Below are 22,459 nucleotides of genomic sequence, written 5' to 3'. Positions count from 1 at the left end.
ACAGTACCAATCCCTCTGCAGGATTGTTCTGCCCACTGTCATCTGGAAGATTCAGAAATGTCTAAGCAAGGACCACGAGACTGAAGAACAGCTTTTTCCCCCAGGGGATCAGGTTTCTTAAGAGCAAGAGTAGGTTTTTTTTATTTTTTTTTAATCTATTGTATCTAGGGTTTCTTTTTTGGCTGTAAAGCACTTTGAACTGCATTGATTTGTTTAGAAAAGTGCTATATAAATAAAATTTGCTTGCTTGATGAACTATCCCTTTATGTTTCTGTTAAACTCCCTTCCTTGCCTTTAACTTTTAACATTATAGAATTGATTAATTGATATATAAATTTCAGTTATGAATGTGAGCTTGTTTAGATATTCTATCATGGAGTACAAAAAGCTAAATTGTAATTTAATGTTGATTTACATAATCAAAAATATGTTATGAGTTTTGAGTGGGTTGGCTACCATATCTATAATTAAGGTCAATTATTTAAGTGTTTTACACCCCTTGCTCACTGACAATTCTCCTTCTAAATTATGTATAGGTGTAAGATAAAATCTTAATTTACCTTAATAAACCTTAATTTTTTCTCCTGATCTTAGATGACACAAAATCTCATCTCAGCTCTTTTGATGAATGGCTACGCTATTTTTAATTTTGTCAGTTAATCTGAATATCAGCATTTGTAATGTTTAGTCAGTCGAAAAAGTTTTGAGGTTATTTGAATTTTGTGAAATCTAATTTTGTGTCTCTGGAAAATAGTGTTCTACAGTTACTTCAAGTTCAGTCTATTCGTTAATGGGGGATTTGTGAAAACATTAATGTTTTTAGATTTGTGGAGTAAAAGTTTTAGTTTTTATTTTGAAGTAAAAAGATAAAATAGACTCTTGGAGTAAGATTCAGTATTTCCATGAATTAGTTGTACATTTCAGAAATCTTTGCTTTCACTAAAACCTATAGGTTTAGCTGAGCGAAATCATTAAATTTGCATTCATTGCGTTTCTAATACATAATACATTGTCAAAAAAAAAAATCCAATTGTTTATTTAGTATTTTACATTAATGACACTTTAAATATCAATAATTAATAATTATATAAAAAGTAATTTATGCATTCTGCAAAAGTATATCCTGCGGGGCTTCTTACCCCAGGTAGGGGGCCAACTTACCCCCAGTATAGGGGCCAATATTCCAATATTTTACATTTGTGCTTATAACAACAAAATTAGGAAATGTTTCTATTTATTAATTATAATAACACATTGGCTGATGCATCATCCTCCTGCTGCACATGCACATCTAAATATGTTGCGATTTAAAAGTACATTCAAATTGTACTTAAGGGGGGCATCTTCCCCCATCCTACCCTATATTCAATAAGCATTATTTGACACTATAGGCTACCTAAAACTGCACAGAGCAATGAATGAATGAATGCATGCTTGCGACAAAAAGTTGCACGTGTATTACTTAATTATTATTATCATCATACATAACTGCGTGTTAACCATGTCACACCGGTGCATTAGCGTTCATGTGATAGTGTAATTTTGGAAGGCATGCACGAGTTGCTCTTACTCGGCGTATCCCGTCGCCCACGGCAACCTCCGCGTCTCTTTCAGGATCAGGATAGGTCTAGCGATGTGATCTGCCGAGCACTCGATCTCATCCGGCGACAGTCCTAGAAACTTCGGTCTCATGTAGGGGTATTTGAGCGGCAGGTCCGAGCCACCCGAACGGTCACTATTATTAATAGACGATACGGCCATGATTCCACCCATAAAGCTGGCCACTGCGGATTTGACGCGCGTGAACATGTCTGCGGAGAGCCGTGTCCGTGCGTCTCCTTCTGCCCGATGGTCCCCCACCAGCACGATTAGAACGGTGGTACCCCACCAGCTGGCGCCAGCACCAGCACAGCCCTGCGACACGTGGAATGGAATCGTGTTCGCTTCACAAATTCTCCAGTAAGTGTCTGAACCAAAGCGGAAATAGTCCAAGGATTAGAAGTCATGTGATCTGTTTTCTGTGCGGCTTATACGATGACAGCTTGCGTGGGACTTACGCAGGAACTGATGATATATCAGGACATAATCAAAAAATCTTGGCTGGTCTTAAAATTGGGTAAATACAACCTCAGATGAACAACAACACATGACATATTACCAGGGGCGCAACTTCCCAGTGTTGCTGCAGGGGTATGCAGCAACAATTTTGGATTATATATTGTAAAACAAATGCACTGAAAAATAAAGGAAACTTTCATAATTAGTTTTGTACTAATTTCTATGCTTCACATTAAAAATGTGATTGGGCCAGCCCAGTGTCAATCAAGAAAATAACCAATGGGCAAAATGTAAAAAAAAAAAAAAAAAAAAAACGCGGACTTTTTTTTTTTTTTTTTTTACCAATGCATTACAACAGCACTAACCCAGCACCGCCAATTAAGCAAAACCAAACAAAACGAATGGGTCCCCGATGTACGAGTTTTATGGGCCGTTAAGACAAAGACAAAAAAAATAAAAATAAATAGCCTATTAGATGTATCGGCCCAAAAAGAACGTCGCCCTCCGGAATCTCACTGGGAAGCCTAGGCTACATGCGTGGACGTCACACTTTAAAGGTCCCGTTCTATGCCCCTTTTCACAAGATGTAAAATAAGTCTCTGATGTCCCCAGAGTGTGTATGTGAAGTTTGAGCTCAAAATACCCCACAGATCATTTTTTACAGCATGTTTAAATTGACATTTTTTGGGGCTCAGAAAAACGAGCTGTTCCAGTGTGTCCCCTTTAAATGCAAATGAGCTGCTGCTGGACGACACAGGGGGCGGAGCTTCATGAGCTCGCGCTCAGTCTGTCAGGAAAAATTCATCTCACGGAATGATGATAGTATCAGAAACTCTCAGTAACGGCGTTCATTTCGAGTCGGACAATAATGCCTACAGAGTCAGAGTGCTGTATAGAGATGAAACAGGTATGGTTTAGTAGTTTAATTACGGTTATTATAACGTATTTGTCATCTGCTTGTAGGCTATGTATCCATTATTTATTAATAGCCTACAAGTCTGCTGTCTGAATGATGATCAAACATGTACTGATGAGTTTAATAAAGTTTATTGTACATCACACAAAAGATGAAGCGTCAGTTTTACTTCAGAAAATCACCGTAAGAGCTGAGTAAACACAGTAGCCTAAGTTATAAGAAGTGCGCAAGTAGCCAGTAGAGTTGAGGGAGCATTCCTGTGGGCGGAGGTTAGTCAAGAAACGGTTCTGGTGATGTCACTAATGCAGGATGTAGAGGGGTGTAGTCCAATCGAGCCGTTTTATGTAGTCAACTTCTGTTAAATAAAATATCTCGCTTGGCATTGAACTTTGAGCTTTATAATTTTACAGATATTATTTATGCTCTAACAGCAACATTACACACTAACTAAAGTTTGAAACATGGAATCGCATGCAACGGGACCTTTAAATCCTACCTGTTGCCTTTTTGACCATCCACTTATTTAGCTGCTGGCGCATCAATTGACATGCCATCTCCTTTTCCCTCTTTCTTTTTCTATTTTTAGTCCTGACAGCTTTTTTGCTTTATCCATCTTTTTCGACTCGTACCTGCTGCCCCCCCCCCCCCCCATGTCAAAATTATATAATGGAATCTTATGAATATCCTACTCTAGCCTGTTAGTCCTCTAAAAAGTTCTATAACATTGAGGAAATGCAGACATTATTTAGAAACGCACAACAGCAGCTAGCCTACGTAGAGATTAAAAAAATAAATAAAAAATTACTATCGCTTTGGCGCTTTGGCGTTAAATCTAAATCTAAATGTTAAATCTAAATCTAAATGTTAAATCTAAATGTTAAATCTAAATATTAAATCTAAATCTAAATGTTAAATCTAAATGTTAAATGTTAAATCTAAATCTAAATGTTAAATCTAAATGTTAAATCTAAATGTTAAATCTAAATCTAAATGTTAAATCTAAATCTAAATGTTAAATCTAAATGTTAAATCTAAATCTAAATCTAAATGTTGAATCTAAATCTAAATGTTGAATCTAAATGTTTTGGGTGAAACTAAATATTTAACTAATATGCAAATTCAAAATGCCGGAAGTGCCAAAATAAAAGCTCGAGGTGGTCAGTGTGTGTTTATAGCATGGTTTATAGTGTCAAATAACGAATAAAAACCATCTCATAATAATAACTATAATATAACGATAATAACTTCCTAAAATAATAAACACGTTTGGAGAAACTGTAGTCTCGTGATGATGACAGAGCGATGACATGACATTGTCAAAGTGAGCCCCCTAGTGGCTGGCTATTATGGCTACAGGTCATAAGTCCCGCACTTTTCATAAAAGTGACACTAGCCTACTCTTCAAATACAGTTTCTCCAAACGTGTTTATTATTTTAGGTAGTTATTATCACGATAATCTATGTCCAAGAGTCCATTTCCTCGGATGAGATGGTTTTTATTCGTTATTTGACACTATAAACCATGCTATAAACACACACTGACCACCTCGAGCTTTTATTTTGGCACTTCCTGTTACCGGCATTTTGAATTTGCATATTAGTTAAACAAATATGCAAATTCAAAATGCCGGTAACAGGAAGTGCCAAAATAAAAGCTCGAGGTGGTCAGTGTGTGTTTATAGCATGGTTTATAGTGTCAAATAACGAATAAAAACCATCTCATCCGAGGAAATGGACTCTTGGACATAGATTTAACATTTAGATTTAGATTTAATATTTAGATTTAACATTTAGATTTAGATTTAACATTTAACATTTAACATTTAGATTTAACATTTATATTTAGATTTAACATTTAGATTTAGATTTAGCATTTAGATTTATTATTTAACATTTAGGTGTAACATTTAATATTTAGATTTAACTATTTAAAATATCTCTAAGTTGACAAATATTGTTGTAAATGTGGTAAAAAGTGACCGTCAAAAACTCATACCAGTTTTTAAACATTGTTTGAAGCTAAATGTGACCAAATGTTGCTGTTATTTTCAGCGTGAGCCGCTTTACAAACGGCGCCCCATAGTGGGGCGCCAAAGCGATAGTAATTTTTTATTTATTTTTTTAATCTCTACGTAGGCTAGCTGCTGTTGTGCGTTTCTAAATAATTTCTGCATTTCCTCAATGTTATAGAACTTTTTAGAGGACTAACAGGCTAGAGTAGGATAGTTTCAAGTTTCAAGATAGAATGGCCAAGTTTCTCCGGTCCGCTGGCAATCCCAAAATGCACTGCGCGAGCGTGAAGCTCAACTTCCATAGGAATGAATTGAAAACGCTCGCTCCGCTCGCTCCGCGCCAGTGGACACGCACCGGTTGGGCAGTTCTCGACTTTATGCAAATATCAAGCGAAAAACGCGGTTTTGCTTTATGCACCTCCTGAACAGTGTCCCATTGTCCCAAGTTAAGCTATGATATCATGTGAAGGTATGGGTGATCTTGTCAGGCTGATTGGATTATCATCTATGCATTTGAATGACACTGTTATGCTGATGAGATCAGGTAACAAGCTGACTCATTTACATGCCACCTCTATGTAAATCCCTCCCCCTTGAAAGGTATATAAACTACAATGTAAAGTCCCCCTAGTTAGACTTGAGTATCTCCTGGTCTTCGCTTCTGAGTTTCCTACATAATCAATTACTACCCAGAAATGGATATATGATATACAGATGGTTAAAGAAGGATCCTCATATAGATAATTTTGACGAAATAATATTTTACTGAAAACACAAACAAAGGAATTTTTTACTATATATTTTCATTATGATTCACCTGCTTGCTTGCCACTGCTTTAAATCCAGCTTTATAAAGAAACATCCTACGTGTTGGGTTTCTGTTTTATGGCTTTCCATAGACATATTGATTACTGTACAAACATGCAAAATCAAAATGTTTATAAGATTTACAATTTAAATCATTTATAAGCCTTTCTAATTAGTGAGGACCGTAAAATGTCTTTACTAGTCAGTTGTCATAATATTTCACTATATAAGGACATTTGGCCCCCACAAGTATAGCCAAACCTGTACACACACACACTCCCAGCCTCCCTCTTTTCTTTTTCCGACTCAGCATAGAAATTATGTATGTCGGGTGAAATCACTATCATACATGACCACCACACAAGAAGTTGTCGGGTGGCACACCATTGTATTAAATTTCTTCTGTTATATAAAACCCCATTTACTTCTACTGGACCCACAAAGATTGCACAAAATGGGACAGTGTATAAGACTATATTATACAACTGTAAAAGTTACAAATATGAATACAAACCTTCTGTTGCAATTTTTAGATTGTTAATGCATGTTTATTTGTTCAATATTTTTTTCCAACTTTTTAATATTTCCAGGTACTCTGGTTTTCCCCAATCCAAAGACATGAAAGTCAGGTGAATTGGAAACATCAAATTGCCTGTAGTCTGACTATGTGTGTTGTGATTGACTGGCTACCTGTCCAGTGTTTTCCTGCCTTTAGCCAAGACACTGGATCTGGCCCAAGACACCAGACACTACTTAGGCTACATCATTTTTTCCCCCAAGTTTTTACTGCTGCATATATGTTCACTTCATTTAGACTGAAAATAAACCTTCCATATTTTTAATGATTTAAACGTTAGAGCAATGATACACCATTTTTAAAGTTAGTGTATGGTAAAAGCTCTGTTCACAACCATGTGAACACTTCCAATATGGTTTGTAAAAAAAAGGGTCTGTGCTTAAATATGACCTCTTGAAAATGGATGATTTAGTTTGACTTTATTTCACTTTCAAGACAAAACAAACAAAAAGAAAAATACAACATCCAAACAACATCCAAATCAGCATATAAGTTAAAAAAAACAGATGTATCTGTAAATGCATCTTGATTAAACTTTGCTCATTAAGAAGTAAGTGCCTTTCAGTCTTGATTATTGCAGATGAAGAGCTAACAGTATAAACTGGTGCAGATACTAGTGGTCTCTTGGCTCTTTTTGTGTCCTGGTGGTCGTTTTCTGCATCCAAGCCATGTGACATCAGAGGTCCTCATGTTTTTCAGGCGACTCACCAGTTTGGACACCTTCGGAATTAAATTCAGGCACATCCTTGTTCTCTTCTGAAATGAAAGAGCAAAATTATAGAAGTATACATTTATTCGTAAAACTTGGGTGGAAATCTGCCCTCTTACTCTAACTAGTCTCATTCTAAACATGCTTTTAGTATCTGTGTGGTTCCCAGACATTGAAAAAAGGCTAAACATCACTGTAGAAATGTTGCTTTTCTTTTGAAAACCTCAGTGGTGGTACAACCAAATGCTCAAGGAATTGCTCACCCAAAAATTAATACTATAAAACTATGACCATTTTTGCAATTTCTTCATCTTTTAAGAATATGGTATGCTACTGCATTTAAAATTTAGCCTGTGTTATCATTTACTTACCCTAATGTTGATTAAGCTGTATGATTTCTTTCATCTGCATTCCACAAAACCTAATTTAATTAATATTTATTTAGGTGAATTCAATCCAATGACAGTACATTCACTTAAACGCTTAAAGCACCCAAGACTGTTAGCAATAAAGTACAAGCAGCTTATAGTTTTCCATGTGCTCTGATCAAATTTGGTTGAAAACAGCCTGATATCAAAGCACTTGGAAAATGATCAGCGATACCATCATACTTTTTTTGCTGACACTCATGGGTAATTTATTAAAGTAAGTGTTAAGTTAAGTCACCATCTAATGCCATTGTATTGAATTCATCCAAAAGGATATCTATTAAATGATCACATTTTGTATTCTGCAATAACTTGAGGGTAAGTAAATAATAACAGTGCAAGTAGCTATTCACACCAAGAGTGAACATTCACTGTGGACATGGTCTAAAACCAGCAGCACACTAGCACATAATGCTTCCTTTAACCTTAACACACTCCTTGCTGTTCTTTAATACACACTGCTTCCAATTGTTCACATATCTATGAAGGCATGAAAGAGTGTATGGTCCAACTCCAATCATTGCCATTAAAGTTCTACCATGTGAGACAAAGCAAACCCAGGTAAGATATGTTACACAATGTTTATGAGCATGAAGATAAGTGATACCTGTGCAGGTGCCTTCTTCATCCTTATAGCCATCAGCACAGGTGAGGCAGCTATCGGCACCAGGTCCTTTGCAACCGGAGCATCCGGTATTGCATGCTGGGATATAAAATAACAGTAACACCTTATTTTAGTGGCGTGATTAATGATAAAGCTAAAGTAATACAGGGTACATAATTATCATTATTTCAACAAACCTTTACAGGAGAATGAACCATCTGTGTTTAAGCAGTATTGGTTATCTGCGCATGGAGCTGACTCTTTGGTGCACTCATTGATGTCTGCAATAAAGAAAATTAGAAAAATGAGGAAAATGCAGGACCAATACAGGTAAAGACAAATATTAGACGTAGAATCACACAATCACAAATATTAAACATCCAAAAATTTACGAAGTGTTTAAAGGTCCCGTTCTTCGTGACCCCATGTTTCAAACTTTAGTTAGTGTGTAATGTTGTTGTTGGAGTATAAATAATATCTGTAAAATTATAAAGCTCAAAGTTCAATGCCAAGCGAGATATTTTATTTAACAGAAGTTGACTACATCGAACGGCCCGTTTGGACTACATCCCTCTACTTCCTTCTTTAATGACGTCATTAAAACCGTTTTTTGACTAACATCCGCCCACAGGAATGCTCCCTCAACTCTACCGAAATTCGTTTATGTACTTGCGCACTTCTAATAACTTCCTGTGTTTACTCAGCTCTTACGGTGATTTTCTGAAGTAAAACTGACGCTTCATCTTTTGTGTGATGTACAATAAACTTTATTAAACTCATCAGTATATGTTTGATCATCGTTCAGACAGCAGACTTGTAGGCTATTAATAAATAATGGATGCATACAAGCAGATGACAAATACGTTATAATAACCGTACTTAAACTACTAAACTATACCCGTTTCATCTCTATACAGCACTCTGACTCTGTAGGCATTATTGTCCGACTCGAACTGAACACTGTTACTGAGAGTTTCTGATATTATCATCATTCCGTGAGATGAAATTGTCCTGAGAGACTGTGTCGTCCAGCAGCAGCTTATTTGCATTTAAAGGGCACACACTAAAACAGCGTGTTTTTCTGAGCCCCAAAAAATGACAATTTAAACATGCTGTAAAAAATGATCTGTTGGGTATTTTGAGCTGAAACTTCACATACACACTATGGGGACATCAGAGACTTATTTGACATCTTGTGAAAAGGGGCATAATACGGGACCTTTAATAAACTGGGCTTCTTACAAGGTTGCAACATAATTTTAAGAGTGAGGTCACATTTTGGCTCAAAATCAATAGGTCTCATTCAGCAAATTTGAAATCGGTGTACGAATATTTTCACAAACAAATCATGATTCACCAAAAACTTTGCTCTTATTTTATGGGGGGAATTTTTTTTTAGGAACTGAAACCCCACACAGGCAAAAAGCAATCTTTCATATATTTTATCATACAGTGAAAGAGTAAGAAAAGAGAAGAGAAAGAAAAGATATATGCACATGTACAGCTGGCTAATGAGAGGTCTGCAATCTGGGTCTGTATAAAAAGGTGTTTAGTATTGTGTTTGAACTGGTTTTGAGAATGACACTTGGCATTGGTCGAGGCTCTGCAGAGAGCGGCATATGTTTGACGATATGAGTGACGAAAGGCTGTAAAGGAAAGGTTGTGCAGAAAGTCTTTATATAGAGATGGTCTGGACGCGTTTTATGCAAATGACTAACCTCATGCCACTCATTTACAATACTCCAAATTCACTAAAAATACAACAAGATTAAGAACAAATTCATGTGCGTAAGCACGTGTTGTGAATTGGGCAGAGATTTTTCGTGAGAAGTTCTCCTGTTCGTACAAATACGAAATAATCCACGCAATTATTAGTGAATGAGACCCATTGAGTGGGGAGGGTTCTTTATTTGTTATTAAAAGGTCACAATGCTAAAACCTTTTTAAAAAATAAAAAAGCATAATTTTCTTTAATCAAAATATAGTTAATAGTTTAAATATAGCTTGTGCAGGGCAAAATAATCCTGGTACTGGCATAGTTGAAGCTTGGGGAAATACTACACAGCAGATATTTTGAATGAAGGTGTGCATCATGCCTGGCACTTTACAGTTGGTTTTATGACCAAGTCATTCTCTTCAAATGCTATTGAAGTTAGAAACATGTGTAGCAATGTCATATGTAACTTTAGAGACGGTCCCTAACTGTGCGAATGTCGAATATCCGGTGTCAAGCCAACTTTATGCCAGTATTTCACTGGGAATCACTCAGCGTGAAACTTTGCACGTACGTTCATATTCTGAGTCCACTTGCCTTGTTCCTACATCTGGTATAGCCTACATCCCCAATAAGGTGCGAGTTTGGTCTTTTTTTATTACTGTATTAGTCCATTTAGTGTTAAGTGTCCTGACCGCAGGGGAATCGTGGAGAATGACATATTGAGGGAAACACTAGTACTGCAGCACATCACCGCAATATAAAGTTAAGAAAACTAAACAACCGAGAGAAATATATGTCTATTACCTCAGATTTAACGTTTTATCTGTACATCAGCATCGGGGAATAACATTATAATCTAGTTCACGGTAGAGGCTGCTTACATGTGCAAAACTAACTGTGAAGACTTAAATGTTAACACCGCCTTTGTGTCTTTATCAGCTTTTCTATATACCCGGGCCTGATCATCATCACAAATACTTACCGCTTGCTCCATTTCTGTAAATCCGTTTTTATGAATGAATGACTGACTCTCTCACCCTTTGCTCTATAGTTTTCTTCGTCAACAGCCGCTTGCACCTCCTGCAGGTGAGGTCGACTAACAGCTATGGAGATTGTCAATCGGGAATCTACTTAAATTCCTGCCGTTTCCGGATGTGAAATGTTGAATTTTCTGTTGAATTTGAACCACTGAATTTGTGGAAGCGAATTTGTAAAGCGACATAAAATGGACCGAAAATTGCCTGTCGAATATCATAGGTTCTATTTTTAAACAGAATGAATATTTTGGAAGTGAAATCTGAAAGGTGAATATGGATTATTGAATTTTTATTAATGAAAACATGTGTGAAGTGTTTTGAATTAAAATATTCACAGCTTAAATATACACCCATGTTGAATTTCAGCCCATAAAAATGCAAGCAAGGTTAATGCAATGCATATTTTTTCAAGTAGTGCAATTCAACAAGCTTTTTTGTTTCAAAAACATTTGTCATTATTTTACTTCCATACATTTAATTAATATTTATTTGGTTGAATTCAATCCAATGACAGTACATTCACTTAAACGCTTAAAAGCACCCAAGACTGTCAGCAATAAAGTACATGCAGCTTATAGTTTTCCATGTGCTCTGATCAAATTTGGTTGAAAACAGCCTGATATCAATGCACTTGGAAAATGATCAGCGATACCATCACACTTTTTTTGCTGACATTCATGGGTACTTTATTAAAGTAAGTGTTAAGTTAAGTCACCATCTAATGCAATTGTATTGAATTCATCCAAAAGGATATCTATTAAATGATCACATTTTGTATTCTGCAATAACTTGAGGGTAAGTAAATAATAACAGTGCAAGTAGCTATTCACACCAAGAGTGAACATTCACTGTGGACTTGGTCTAAAACCAGCAGCACACTAGCACATGCTTCCTTTAACCTTAACACACTCCTTGCTGTTCTATAATACACACTGCTTCCAATTGTTCACATATCTACGAAGGCATGAAAGAGTGTATGGTCCATAGTGGTGTCAACAATAATCGATTCGGCGACGCATCGCAATGCGGGGCATGCACGATTCAGCATCGATGCGGCAAAGTGCCATAATCGATTATGTCACTGTTTTAGGGGTGTAACGGTACGCGTATTCGTATTAAACCGTTCGGTACAAGGCACGCATTTTCAAACCGAACGGTTATTTCAAATGTAAGCGCGTCGCGAGCGCGCTCATAATGTAGACGCTGGCGCGACCACAACATCAAATGGCAAACGCAATGTAAGCGGAACGAAACTGAGCTACTCGTGACGGACTGTTTATCAGTTTGGACCAACGCAGCGCGAGCCGATCTTATAGGCTACTACACAGCGCTAGAGATCCAGTAAAGAAAGCATTTGAACTCGCCACTAAAGTAATAACATCGCTGCGAGATCTAGTGAGAAACATTCACATTTCTCCGTTATTAACGGATCAAACAGCGCTGACGTGGAAGCCAGGAAGAAACATTGTGACATGAATGAACAATCCAGTGTCCACAGATCTGCAATATTAACACTAACTGCAACTTTGGAAGTTTGGCAGGAATAGTACAGGCTAATGCTTTTATTTACAGGCTAAATGCAAGTAATGCTTTCAAGTAACGTTATGTCGGATTTATTTCGACATTATGAATAACATTGCTGCCCTCAAATGTTAATCTGAACTAAACAAAATTATTTTTTTCCAAGGAGTTTTGTTTTATATGCTCATAAGAGTAGTCAATTATAGCTCCATCATTGCTCAAAGAAAAACATATCATACTTTATGATGTTAGCTCTAATAAAAAAAGAATAAAAAAAAAATCAAGGAAATTTCTCTGGCATTTCTTTATTTTTGCTGTATCGAAAACGTACCGAACCGTGACACAAGTGTATCGTATTGAACCGTTACACCCCTACACTGTTTATTTTCTGTCCTTGAGTTGGACAATAAAGTTGAAATTTAATTTCAAATGGTTCTCAAGCAGAGAGAAGAGAAACATTTCGCATTCAAAGCACTGAAAGCAGTGATTTATGCTTTCTTTTTCAGGTTTGAAAATGCCATATTCAATACCCTGAACCATTCAATTTTATTTTATTTAATGACATTTATGTCAAAGATACAGGAGAGTGATAATACACACATAGCAGCCAATAAAATCTGTTGTTCAATATCTGACTGCTTGTATTGCCACATGACTGATGAAAATTTTGCCTTGTTGTGTGCAGTAGAATTTTGATGCATCGCAATGCATCGGAGAATCGAATTGAATCGAATCGTTACCTGGTGAATCGTAATCGAATCGAATCGTGAGGGCAGTGCCAATGCACACCCCTAATGGTCCAACTCCAATCATTGCCATTAAAGTTCTACCATGTGAGACAAAGCAAACCCAGGTAAGATATGTTACACAATGTTTATGAGCATGAAGATAAGTGATACCTGTGCAGGTGCCTTCTTCATCCTTATAGCCATCAGCACAGGTGAGGCAGCTATTGGCACCAGGTCCTTTGCAACCGGAGCATCTGGTATTGCATGCTGGGATATAAAATAACAGTAACACCTTATTTTAGTGGCGTGATTAATGATAAAGCTAAAGTAATACAGGGTACATAATTATCATTATTTCAACAAACCGTTACAGGAGAATGAACCATCTGTGTTTAAGCAGTATTGGTTATCTGTGCATGGAGCTGACTCTTTGGTGCACTCATTGATGTCTGCAATAAAGAAAATTAGAAAAATGAGGAAAATGCAGGACCAATACAGGTAAAGACAAATATGAGACGTAGAATCACACAATCACAAATATTAAACATCTAAAAATGTACAAAGACTTTAATAAACTGGGCTTCTTACAAGGCTCTAGGGCTGCACGTTTAATCGAAATTAAACCGCAAGCGATTTGGCAAAGGCTGCAATTATTTTCTGCGCAGCTTGTCAGTGCAGCACGGCTGATCGGTAGTAAATGCTGCTTCATCTGAACACCAGAAGGCGCTCTCGCGTAAACACGCCAAATATGTCCCTCAGAAGTACATAACACACGTCATTCCAGGAAATCCCTATGGGCATCATACTATCGCTGTAGCTGAATAAACAGAAGATTGAAATGCTTTGATTGATTTATTAAATGTTGTCTTTTGTTGGACAAGAGGTTCATAAATGCTTCTCATGTTTGGAAAGATGTTTGACGCGTGTTGCTTTTTAAAATGCACGTTATAAGCGACTCAAACTTGCATGCTTTCAGATGGAGGAGCATTTACTACGGATCACAGAGCCGTACGCCACTGACAAGCTCTGCATTACAAATAATCGCAGCCTTTGCGATTTCATAATCACAATAATCCAAAACGGTTAAGCGCGATTTCCATGTTAATTGCGATTAATCATGCAGCCCTACAAGGTTCCAACATAATTTTTAGAGAAAGGTCACATTTTTCATTCAGATTTCACGCACAAATTTGTGTGTGAAATCGGTGTACAAACATTTTCACAAACAAATCAGGAAATCACCAAAAATATTTTTCGTTTATTTTAAAGTATTACAATTTATCATATTACTGTACAAATGTCTCCAATAAAAATAATAATAAAAAAAGATATATAAATGGGTCAGAATAATAAATGGATGACAGCACATGACTATACTCTCTGTATCAATGAAATATTTTAAAACAGAACTAGAAAAAAGCACATGCAGAGTTTTCCATGCGTTTTGCAGGCACTAAATAAAGTAAAAAAATAAATAAAAAATACATTCCCCAAGTCATGGGTTCACTGTGGCCATCATGAGAAGCTTTCTTACCGATGCATGCTCCTCCTTGGTCTTCCTCCCAACCATTCCTACATTCTTTACAATCCTGATTGGTTCCTCCAGTGCAGGTAACACAAGACTCATGGCACTCTCAAAAAATAAATAAATAAATAAAATTACAAATACATAACTGCAAAAAAAAGTAGTCACAAATATCATCAGCATAAATCATAAAAAATTGCATTGACAAATTTACATCATAATGGCTTTACCATTTGCTTTAATAACAGAATGCACCAATTCACCTATTTTTTGTATTTGATTTTTCAAAATTCTAAAACCTTTTCCAGATTTTAGATTTTAAATTCCATATTTTCAAGGTGGTCTCACTTTTGGAACCCAAAGTATATGGATAAACTCAATTTCATATTAATATATAATAATATATAATATTAAATATTATAACTGGGACATACTAGAACATTTAATAGAACATACTGTGGATATACAAAGTCTACAATTCTCTGTTAAAATACCTAGTTTGTAAAATTTAAAAAGATAAATCATATCAGAACTTTTGCAACTTTGCACTAATCATCAACCTAATGTGGAATAGTCACTTCAGGTGAAGACAGGTATATAAGTTTTTCCTAGTAATATTTTTCTGACATAATCTTGGTTGCATGCAACTACAAGATCCATGGGCCACAATGAGCTTACAAAGCATCAATGGAATCTCATTGCTGAAGGCTACAAAAAATTCCAAGGCATTAGATATATGGACCACAGTAAAGACGGTCATCATCATCAACAAGTGGAGATGGTCATCATCATCAACAAGTGGAGATAGTCAAAATTAAGACTAATGACTAGTCACGGGAAGTCACTAAATTATTGCCAGTACCTTATTGACTTGCATTCAAAAGCATGCGAATGTTGGAAACACAAGCTCATGCAGTGGCGTAACGAGCCAACACCGGGCCCTTAAGCAGGATTATCAAGGCGGGCCCCCCTACTACAACACGATGACGCTACGCGCACCAAATAAAATAAAATAAAAATAAAAAAAACTGCTGGTGACGGCGCACCATAATAACACATTGTTACTGTTACTGTCACTGCTATATACACATAGGCCTAGGTCCAAATAGCTAAAAAGAGATGCTCGCTTACATTATAGCTGCATTTTCCAGGCTTTCCTCTGTGCGAAGTTGTCGATCATATCCTTAAGATATCATATACCAACGGTCGCTTCAGGTGCTTTCCTCGCTTCACTCTCTTGCTCCATCTCAATCATCTTTTAAAAGAAGCTTCCTATTCCTATTTTTGTTAATTTATTAATTAATTTATCAAATTCCTCTTTTCGTTTGCGCTTTTGAAAGCCACTTTTGTGTTTAAAATTTGACGACTCCATATCTGTCTCAAGTTCAACATTTTTTACTGTTTTTCACGCAATGCGCATGTTCACCCGGGGATTCCCCAGTCCCAATTGGAAACAAATTACACCAAATTCATCATTGTTCGTTTCAAACATTTATTTAATGATCAGTCAAATATGTTGTTGTCATTATTTATTCAAATCAATTCGCAACTTTTTGTAGTAAAGTAGATTGTATATTTTTACATTCTGGATTGTTTATGTAGAATTTATTTATTTTTAAAAGGTGCCACAGAGTTTGACGTCATATCACAACCGTTGTAGAGCCCGTAAAATTTTTACATGCTCTCCTCGCTCAGCGGATGACTGACTCTCCTAGCACAATAGGCAACTCACTTTTTTCAAGTAGTGAACAAAAATTAAGTTGGCAATTCAAGGAACACTTATAATAATAATAATAATAATAATAATAATAATTTGTTACATTTATAAAGCGCTTTTCTGGGTACTCAAAGCGCTTTACAGGTGAAATCTCCTCAACCACCACCAATGTGCAGCATCCACCTGGATGATGCGACGGCAGCCATATTGCGCCAGAACTCCCACCACACACCAGCTTATTGATGGAGAGGAGAGTGATGAATCCAATTAGTATATATATTGTATATGGGGATGATTAGGAGGCCATGATGGATAGAGGCCAAGGGGCAAATTTTGGCCAGGATGCCAGGGTTACACCCCCACTCTTTTTCCGAAGGACGGATGAGACGTTTCACTTGCAAGAAAATAGGTGCATACCACCACCTAATATATTGCAGCGTGTAAAATCATGGCTATGTCGTTTGTTTAGTGTGGCATTGGATGTTCTGTGGATAAAACCACCTTAACATTGTTCAACAGGTACATTTTAATTTTTTTATTTGCACTTATGCCAGTCTTTTATCCCTTGTGCGACCTTTTGGACATTTTTGTCATCTTCTGTTTTTTTTTTTTGCCTGTGTTTTTTTCACCCCCATTTCCTTTAATAAATCTATTTTAGGTCCCCATTGAAGCCCATAAAAACTGAAATTTTAATCCCAGGGCCATTTACCTATAAAATGGTGCAGTCTTTGTTAATAGACTAATTTGTGAATAAATTTGTTAATAACATTTCTCCAATTTTTTTTTACCAGATGGAGCCATATTCTCAGTGTTTGGCCTATAAAGCAAATACTTGCTTTATTCCTGTTTTCTGCTTCTGTATATTGTGTGTGTTTGTATGGATGTCAGAGTGTGGTTTGTATACGTGTAAAAAACAAATTGTGTGTGTGTGTGTGTGTAGTATTTGAGAGAGAAAAACTCTCCTGTACTGCAAATCTCTTTTGCTGTTTTTTTCTCAGAAATGTGTCACTTTGGTATTCAGTAGCATTGCATAGGTTGCAGTTTTTTTACATTAAAGGTACAAAAGTTCTGATATGATTTATCTTTGTTTCATTTTTTTTTTTATCACAAAAACAAGCTGTTTTAGTAGGGGTATGTATACTTTTTATAGCCACTGCATATGAGGGTAATCAAGTTGTTTATTTTGTGTACCTTTGCACAAGGAGAATGTATCATTCCTCAGTTCACTAAAATATCCATCACTGCAGTCCAGACAAAACTCTCCTTCATATCCTTTATCACAACTGCACTTCCCATTTCCAGCCCTTGTTCCGTCTCCATCACATTTGCCGTTCTCATGGCACGGTCTTTCCGCTCCTCCAACGCAACCTTAAAATAATGCAAAATAAGTAATAATAATTTTTTTTTTTACAAGATAAACTTTCATCATCACAAGATTTGAGCATTAAAGTCTCCAACAACATAAGTCCATGAATGGAAACTCTTCTATCTACACAAATTCAATTGCATGCGTTCCAAGAACTTTTGGATGCAAAAGCTATGAAATATGGTTTATATCCCATTTCCGTCAGCTTATAGCTAGCTACCTGTATCAAGATTAATGGATTACAGATTTAATGGTTACTCTTTTGTCTTTCTTCAGTACTGAGATTACAGTAATCCAAGAACATGTTTAGTATATACACTGGAGTTAAAAACTTTGGGATCGGTAAGATTTTTTATGTTTTTAAAATAAGTCTCTTCGGCTGCATTTATAAAAAAAAAAAAAAAAAAAAAAACAGTAATATTGTGATATATGACAATTTAAAATAACTGTTTTCCGTTTTGAATACATTTAAAATGTAATTTATTTCTGTGATGGTAAAGTTGAATTTTCAGCATCATTACTCCAGTCTTCAGTGTCACATGATCCTTCAGAAATCATTCTAATATGCTGATTTGCTGCTCAAGAAACATTTATTATAATTATTATCATCAATGTTGAAAAAATTTTTTGTAGCATTACAAAAATCAAGCTTTTGTAACAAACACTACCGTTCAAAAGTTTGGGGTCAGTAAGAATTTTTTGTTGTTGTTGTTGAAAGAAATTAATACTTTTATTCAGCAAGGATGCATTAAATTGATCAAAAGTGACAGTAAAGACAGATGTTATAAAAGCTTTCCATTTCAAATAAATGCTGTTATTTTGAACTTTCAATTCACCAAAGAACCCTGATTTTTTTTTTACATAACTGTTTTCAACATTGATAATAATCAGAAATGTTTCTTGAACAGCAAATCATGATATTGGAATGATTTCTGAAGGATAATGAGACACTGAAGACTGGAGTAATATGATGCTGAAAATTCAGCTTTGCATCACAGGAATAAATTACATTTTAAAATGTATTCAAATAATAAAAAAAGTTATTTTAAATTGTAATAATATTTCACAATATTACTGTTTGTTTTGTATTTTTAATCAAATAAATGCAGCCTTGGTGAGCAGAAGAGACTTATTTTAAAAACATAAAAAAAAAAAAAAGTACCGATCCCAAACCTTTGAACAGCAGTGTACAAATTAAGTAAAAATACAAGTGTTTGTAGCCTAACACAGTCAGGCTTAATTCACTTACTGTTGCAGTCAGGACCAAATGAGCCTTTAGGGCAGCATACTTTGATGGTCTCTATACAAAACCATTTAAACAGATCTGGGTGTTTTGTTTTTCTGCAACAGAAATGCAAACAATTCTGTTAAGACTTCATTTCTTAATTCGATAGAATAACCTAATAACTAACTAAATAACTAAAATGCATTTAATAAATAGATGCTTTCAATAATGAGACCGAAGTCCAAAGTATACATCCGTTGTCGGCGTGCCGTACAGTCTCGTGAAAAAATGACATTAACAGAGTCTGTGCAGACAGTCAATATGCAGACAAGCTTTGTAAAAACATGGTGACTGTTTTTATTGATTTTTTACATTTTTTACCTGATCTGCCAATCATGATTACACACAATAAGAAGCAGGTCTTAATGAGAAAATGTCTGTTAAAACAATTTAATTTATGCTTCTCAATCAGAAGGCTGCATCCTAGTAAGGCTCCATTTCTAGGTTACAACGTCATCAAGAGACACTGAAGACCGTCTCAATTCTAAGGATCCTTGGAAGGCAGCCTTTGTTTCACATCATTCAGAGAGAAGGACTTGGCACTGAATGAACGATGTGAAACAAAGGCTCCTCCAATCACCCACAATCCTTTGCACACATTCCAATTCATGAAAAAGAATTACAGGAAAATTATTTAGCAGTAGTAAGTTTCAGTATAGTATTTTTTCAATTACAGTTTTTTTTTTTTTTTTTTTTTTTTTTTTTTAAGTTGAGTGTTCATCAGAAGGGTCCAAGACCCTAGGACTCTTGTCGCACTTGAACCACGAATACAAAAAAAAACTTTAACAGATTAGGAGTTTTGTCCTTCCCTTGCAGATCAATTTGACCCCCTTAGGAATGAATGGAATGCTTCAGAAACACATAAAAAAAACCCAAAATGCTCAAAATTCAAGCTAAAAATGCTAGAACTTTACCAAAAAATTATTTTATAATGTCTACATGTGTACCTGAATGCATACTGAAAGAAACTGACTCTAGGACCCAGCGGAACAGCTTATTTGCTCCAAATAGACAGAGCTATAAGGCTGTCTAGTGGCACTAGTCATGAAATATCATGTTATATAATTTTTTTCCACAAGAGGTCGGCAAAGACACCCAATGTAAGATATTTTGAGCTGAATTTAAAGGTTTATGCATGAAATTGAAAGTTAGTTTAAATTTAAGTTAAAGGAATGTGAGGAATGTACTTAAATTACTATTTATTTATTATTGATCAATTCTAGTAATTTAAATGAAAAAAAAAAAAATATATATATATATATATATATATATATATATATATATATATATATATATATATATATATATATATATATATATATATATATATATATATATATAATAAAAATAAAATAAAATAAGCTTTCTGGACGAAAATAAAACAAAAAAATTAAGTATAATTTTAGAGCTTCGGGTCATTTTGACTTACAAGGGAAAGATTTGTTAAAAAGTGCGAGGGAAGGATAAAGGTTAAAAATGTTTCATATAATTTTCATTTCAATTCATATAAAGTTTTTTTGTACCGTGACTGCCGAGGAAGAAAAGCTTTATGACATCCACCCTTACTAGACCGTCTCATTCAATACTGAGGAGGACTATAGCCTAGAAGCCTTAGAAAGACTGATTTTTAAATAATTTTTTTTTTTTTCAGGGAAGAAAAAAAATAATACAGGCCTAATTGAAATGCAGGCTCCTAATCACAAAATGCAAGACAGCTGGTCACCGTACCCAAGTATACAGTGATGCTGCTGCTTTGTCTTTCAGAGAGCGGTAGACCTATACTTGACACAACAGCTCTAGCATCACAAAACAGCTGTAGTGCAAACAGGCCAAATGAAGAACGCTCAGAAAGGCTTGCCTACTCAACAGTGCACGAGACGTGACGGCACGCAGTATACCTCAGCCTTGAGAATGAAGTCTTCAGTTACTATGCCACAAATTCTCCATCTGAGTTCCTGACCTCTTGAACCACCATGTCTCAAAGTGTTCCTCGTTTTCCTCCAACATGTGGTTGCACTCGAAACTGCTGCTGTAACAGGCGCCCTCCAGGATCTCCATCAGCCTAATCTCACTGAAGAAAACACACATTTTAGTCAATGACAGTTACAGTAGTGCATTTTCATTAGTGCACACAAGTAAATGTTATTTTGAGATGTGTTGTCAAACGTTATTCTTCTCACCTCGACTCGTATTTGGAGAGTTTTCGCTCTTCCCATGCTGTGTTTCCACCACCAAAATTTTGATTCGCTGTTTTTTCAAGACCCTGCAAAAAATGCATAGGCTAACACTTAACATCTAAAGTGAACCTAAAGAAAAATATTTGGACACTTGCATCCCATTTTAACAAATCTGAATGCCATTTCAATTAATGAAGCATCTCTGATGCCAGACTTTCTACGAACTAACACTTTTCTGAACAGTATGGATTGTTTAATCATTTTAAAACAAACTTTAATTAATGAAATGTGTCGCTTTAAATGTGCTATCTTTATTTTAGATAGGCTATGTATGGAGATGGATAGTACATACCTTGTCAAAATTGTCGACTAATTGTCTGCATGTTGAGCATAATGCGTTAAAGTCCTTTGTATGGGTAGATCCAAGTGATAGAAACAAAATAACAAACATCAAGTAAAAAATATTATATGAGAGTAACATGGTTTCATCAAGTGTGTGGTCTAGCTCATATGCTGTCCAGTAATAAAACGCTGTTTTTATGGGCTTGTCTCCAGCTAGTTAAGATGCCCTGAATTAACATCTAATGCCTGAAATTATGACACGTTAATAATAAAGATGTGTAGAATGTCACTTTTACATATTTCCATGCCGCTACACCAGCTAGACATTCGATTCAGATTTCCGCGTCAGCCCTTCGGTAACATTGTGTCTTTATCTAATTGGAGAGTTTTCCTGCCCATCAACGTACGAGCCAATGAATTGCCTCCACGCTCAATCGTATCCGAATGCGTCAAGCACGCAGCACTACAAACCACGCCCCTACAAGTTACGCCCCCTCCAACGAAACAACCAATTAGGGAATCGCTGATGTCGTCACTTGTACCGCTCTTCTTCTACTTCCATTTCCTCGCTTTTTCTCCTTTCACTTTCGCCGTCTAGCGTTAAGGCTGTATGACTGTCTCAGGCAAGTCTTGAATTGGAATCACATTACTTAGCATTAACTTACTACATTACTATACTGATGTATCCCGATATTCAAGCAGAAAGAGCTGGAGATGTAATATTGTGAATTGTGATGCAGCCTTAAATCATAACCACACAATGACATCATTCTTTTCTCTATAACTTTACAAGTATTGAACTTAACTGAATCAACACTGAATTGACCATGACACTACTGAAATGAACTGAATTCTGTTTGCATCATTTAATCATTATTTTCCTGTTTGTCACTGTAAAGCAGCTTTGAAACAACCCGTATTATATAAAGTACT

At 35.8% G+C, this 22,459-nt stretch overlaps 2 protein-coding genes across 7 annotated transcripts in view; both read right to left on the bottom strand.

The window, feature by feature from the left end:
• The window catches only part of LOC308689812 (protein phosphatase 1H-like), a 94,798-nt gene extending 92,814 nt beyond the window's left edge, over positions 1-1,984 (bottom strand). For all 3 annotated transcript variants that reach the window (XM_081363830.1, XM_081363831.1, XM_081363829.1), the window contains exon 1: positions 1,571-1,984. In XM_081363830.1, coding sequence (XP_081219956.1) covers positions 1,571-1,809 — 239 coding nt within the window. In that variant the 5' untranslated portion in view covers positions 1,810-1,984. The remainder of the gene's footprint in view (positions 1-1,570) is intronic.
• Positions 1,985-6,325: 4,341 nt separating this feature from the next.
• creld2 (cysteine-rich with EGF-like domains 2) lies at positions 6,326-21,933 on the bottom strand. 4 transcript variants are annotated; one of them, XM_081363200.1, is made up of 12 exons: positions 21,823-21,933; positions 21,537-21,590; positions 21,188-21,270; positions 20,968-21,078; positions 18,972-19,063; positions 17,548-17,724; positions 14,649-14,747; positions 13,480-13,563; positions 13,286-13,381; positions 8,309-8,392; positions 8,115-8,210; positions 6,773-7,126 (listed from the first exon to the last, which is right to left on the bottom strand). In XM_081363200.1, exons 4-12 carry the CDS (start codon positions 21,063-21,065, stop codon positions 7,047-7,049), a joined length of 906 nt encoding a protein of 301 aa, XP_081219326.1. In that variant the 5' UTR covers positions 21,066-21,078; positions 21,188-21,270; positions 21,537-21,590; positions 21,823-21,933; the 3' UTR covers positions 6,773-7,046. The 4 variants fall into 4 exon arrangements, with proteins under 4 accessions (XP_081219324.1, XP_081219326.1, XP_081219327.1 ...); XM_081363201.1 differs by having other exon boundaries at positions 21,817-21,913; XM_081363198.1 differs by having other exon boundaries at positions 6,326-7,126; positions 21,537-21,884.
• Between the last annotated feature and the right edge of the window lie 526 nt (positions 21,934-22,459).

Source organism: Scardinius erythrophthalmus (genome assembly GCF_964197995.2).
Source record: "Scardinius erythrophthalmus genome assembly, chromosome: 4".
NCBI classification, from domain to species: Eukaryota; Metazoa; Chordata; class Actinopteri; order Cypriniformes; family Leuciscidae; genus Scardinius; species Scardinius erythrophthalmus.
This window is presented reverse-complemented; position numbering and strand designations above follow the sequence as displayed.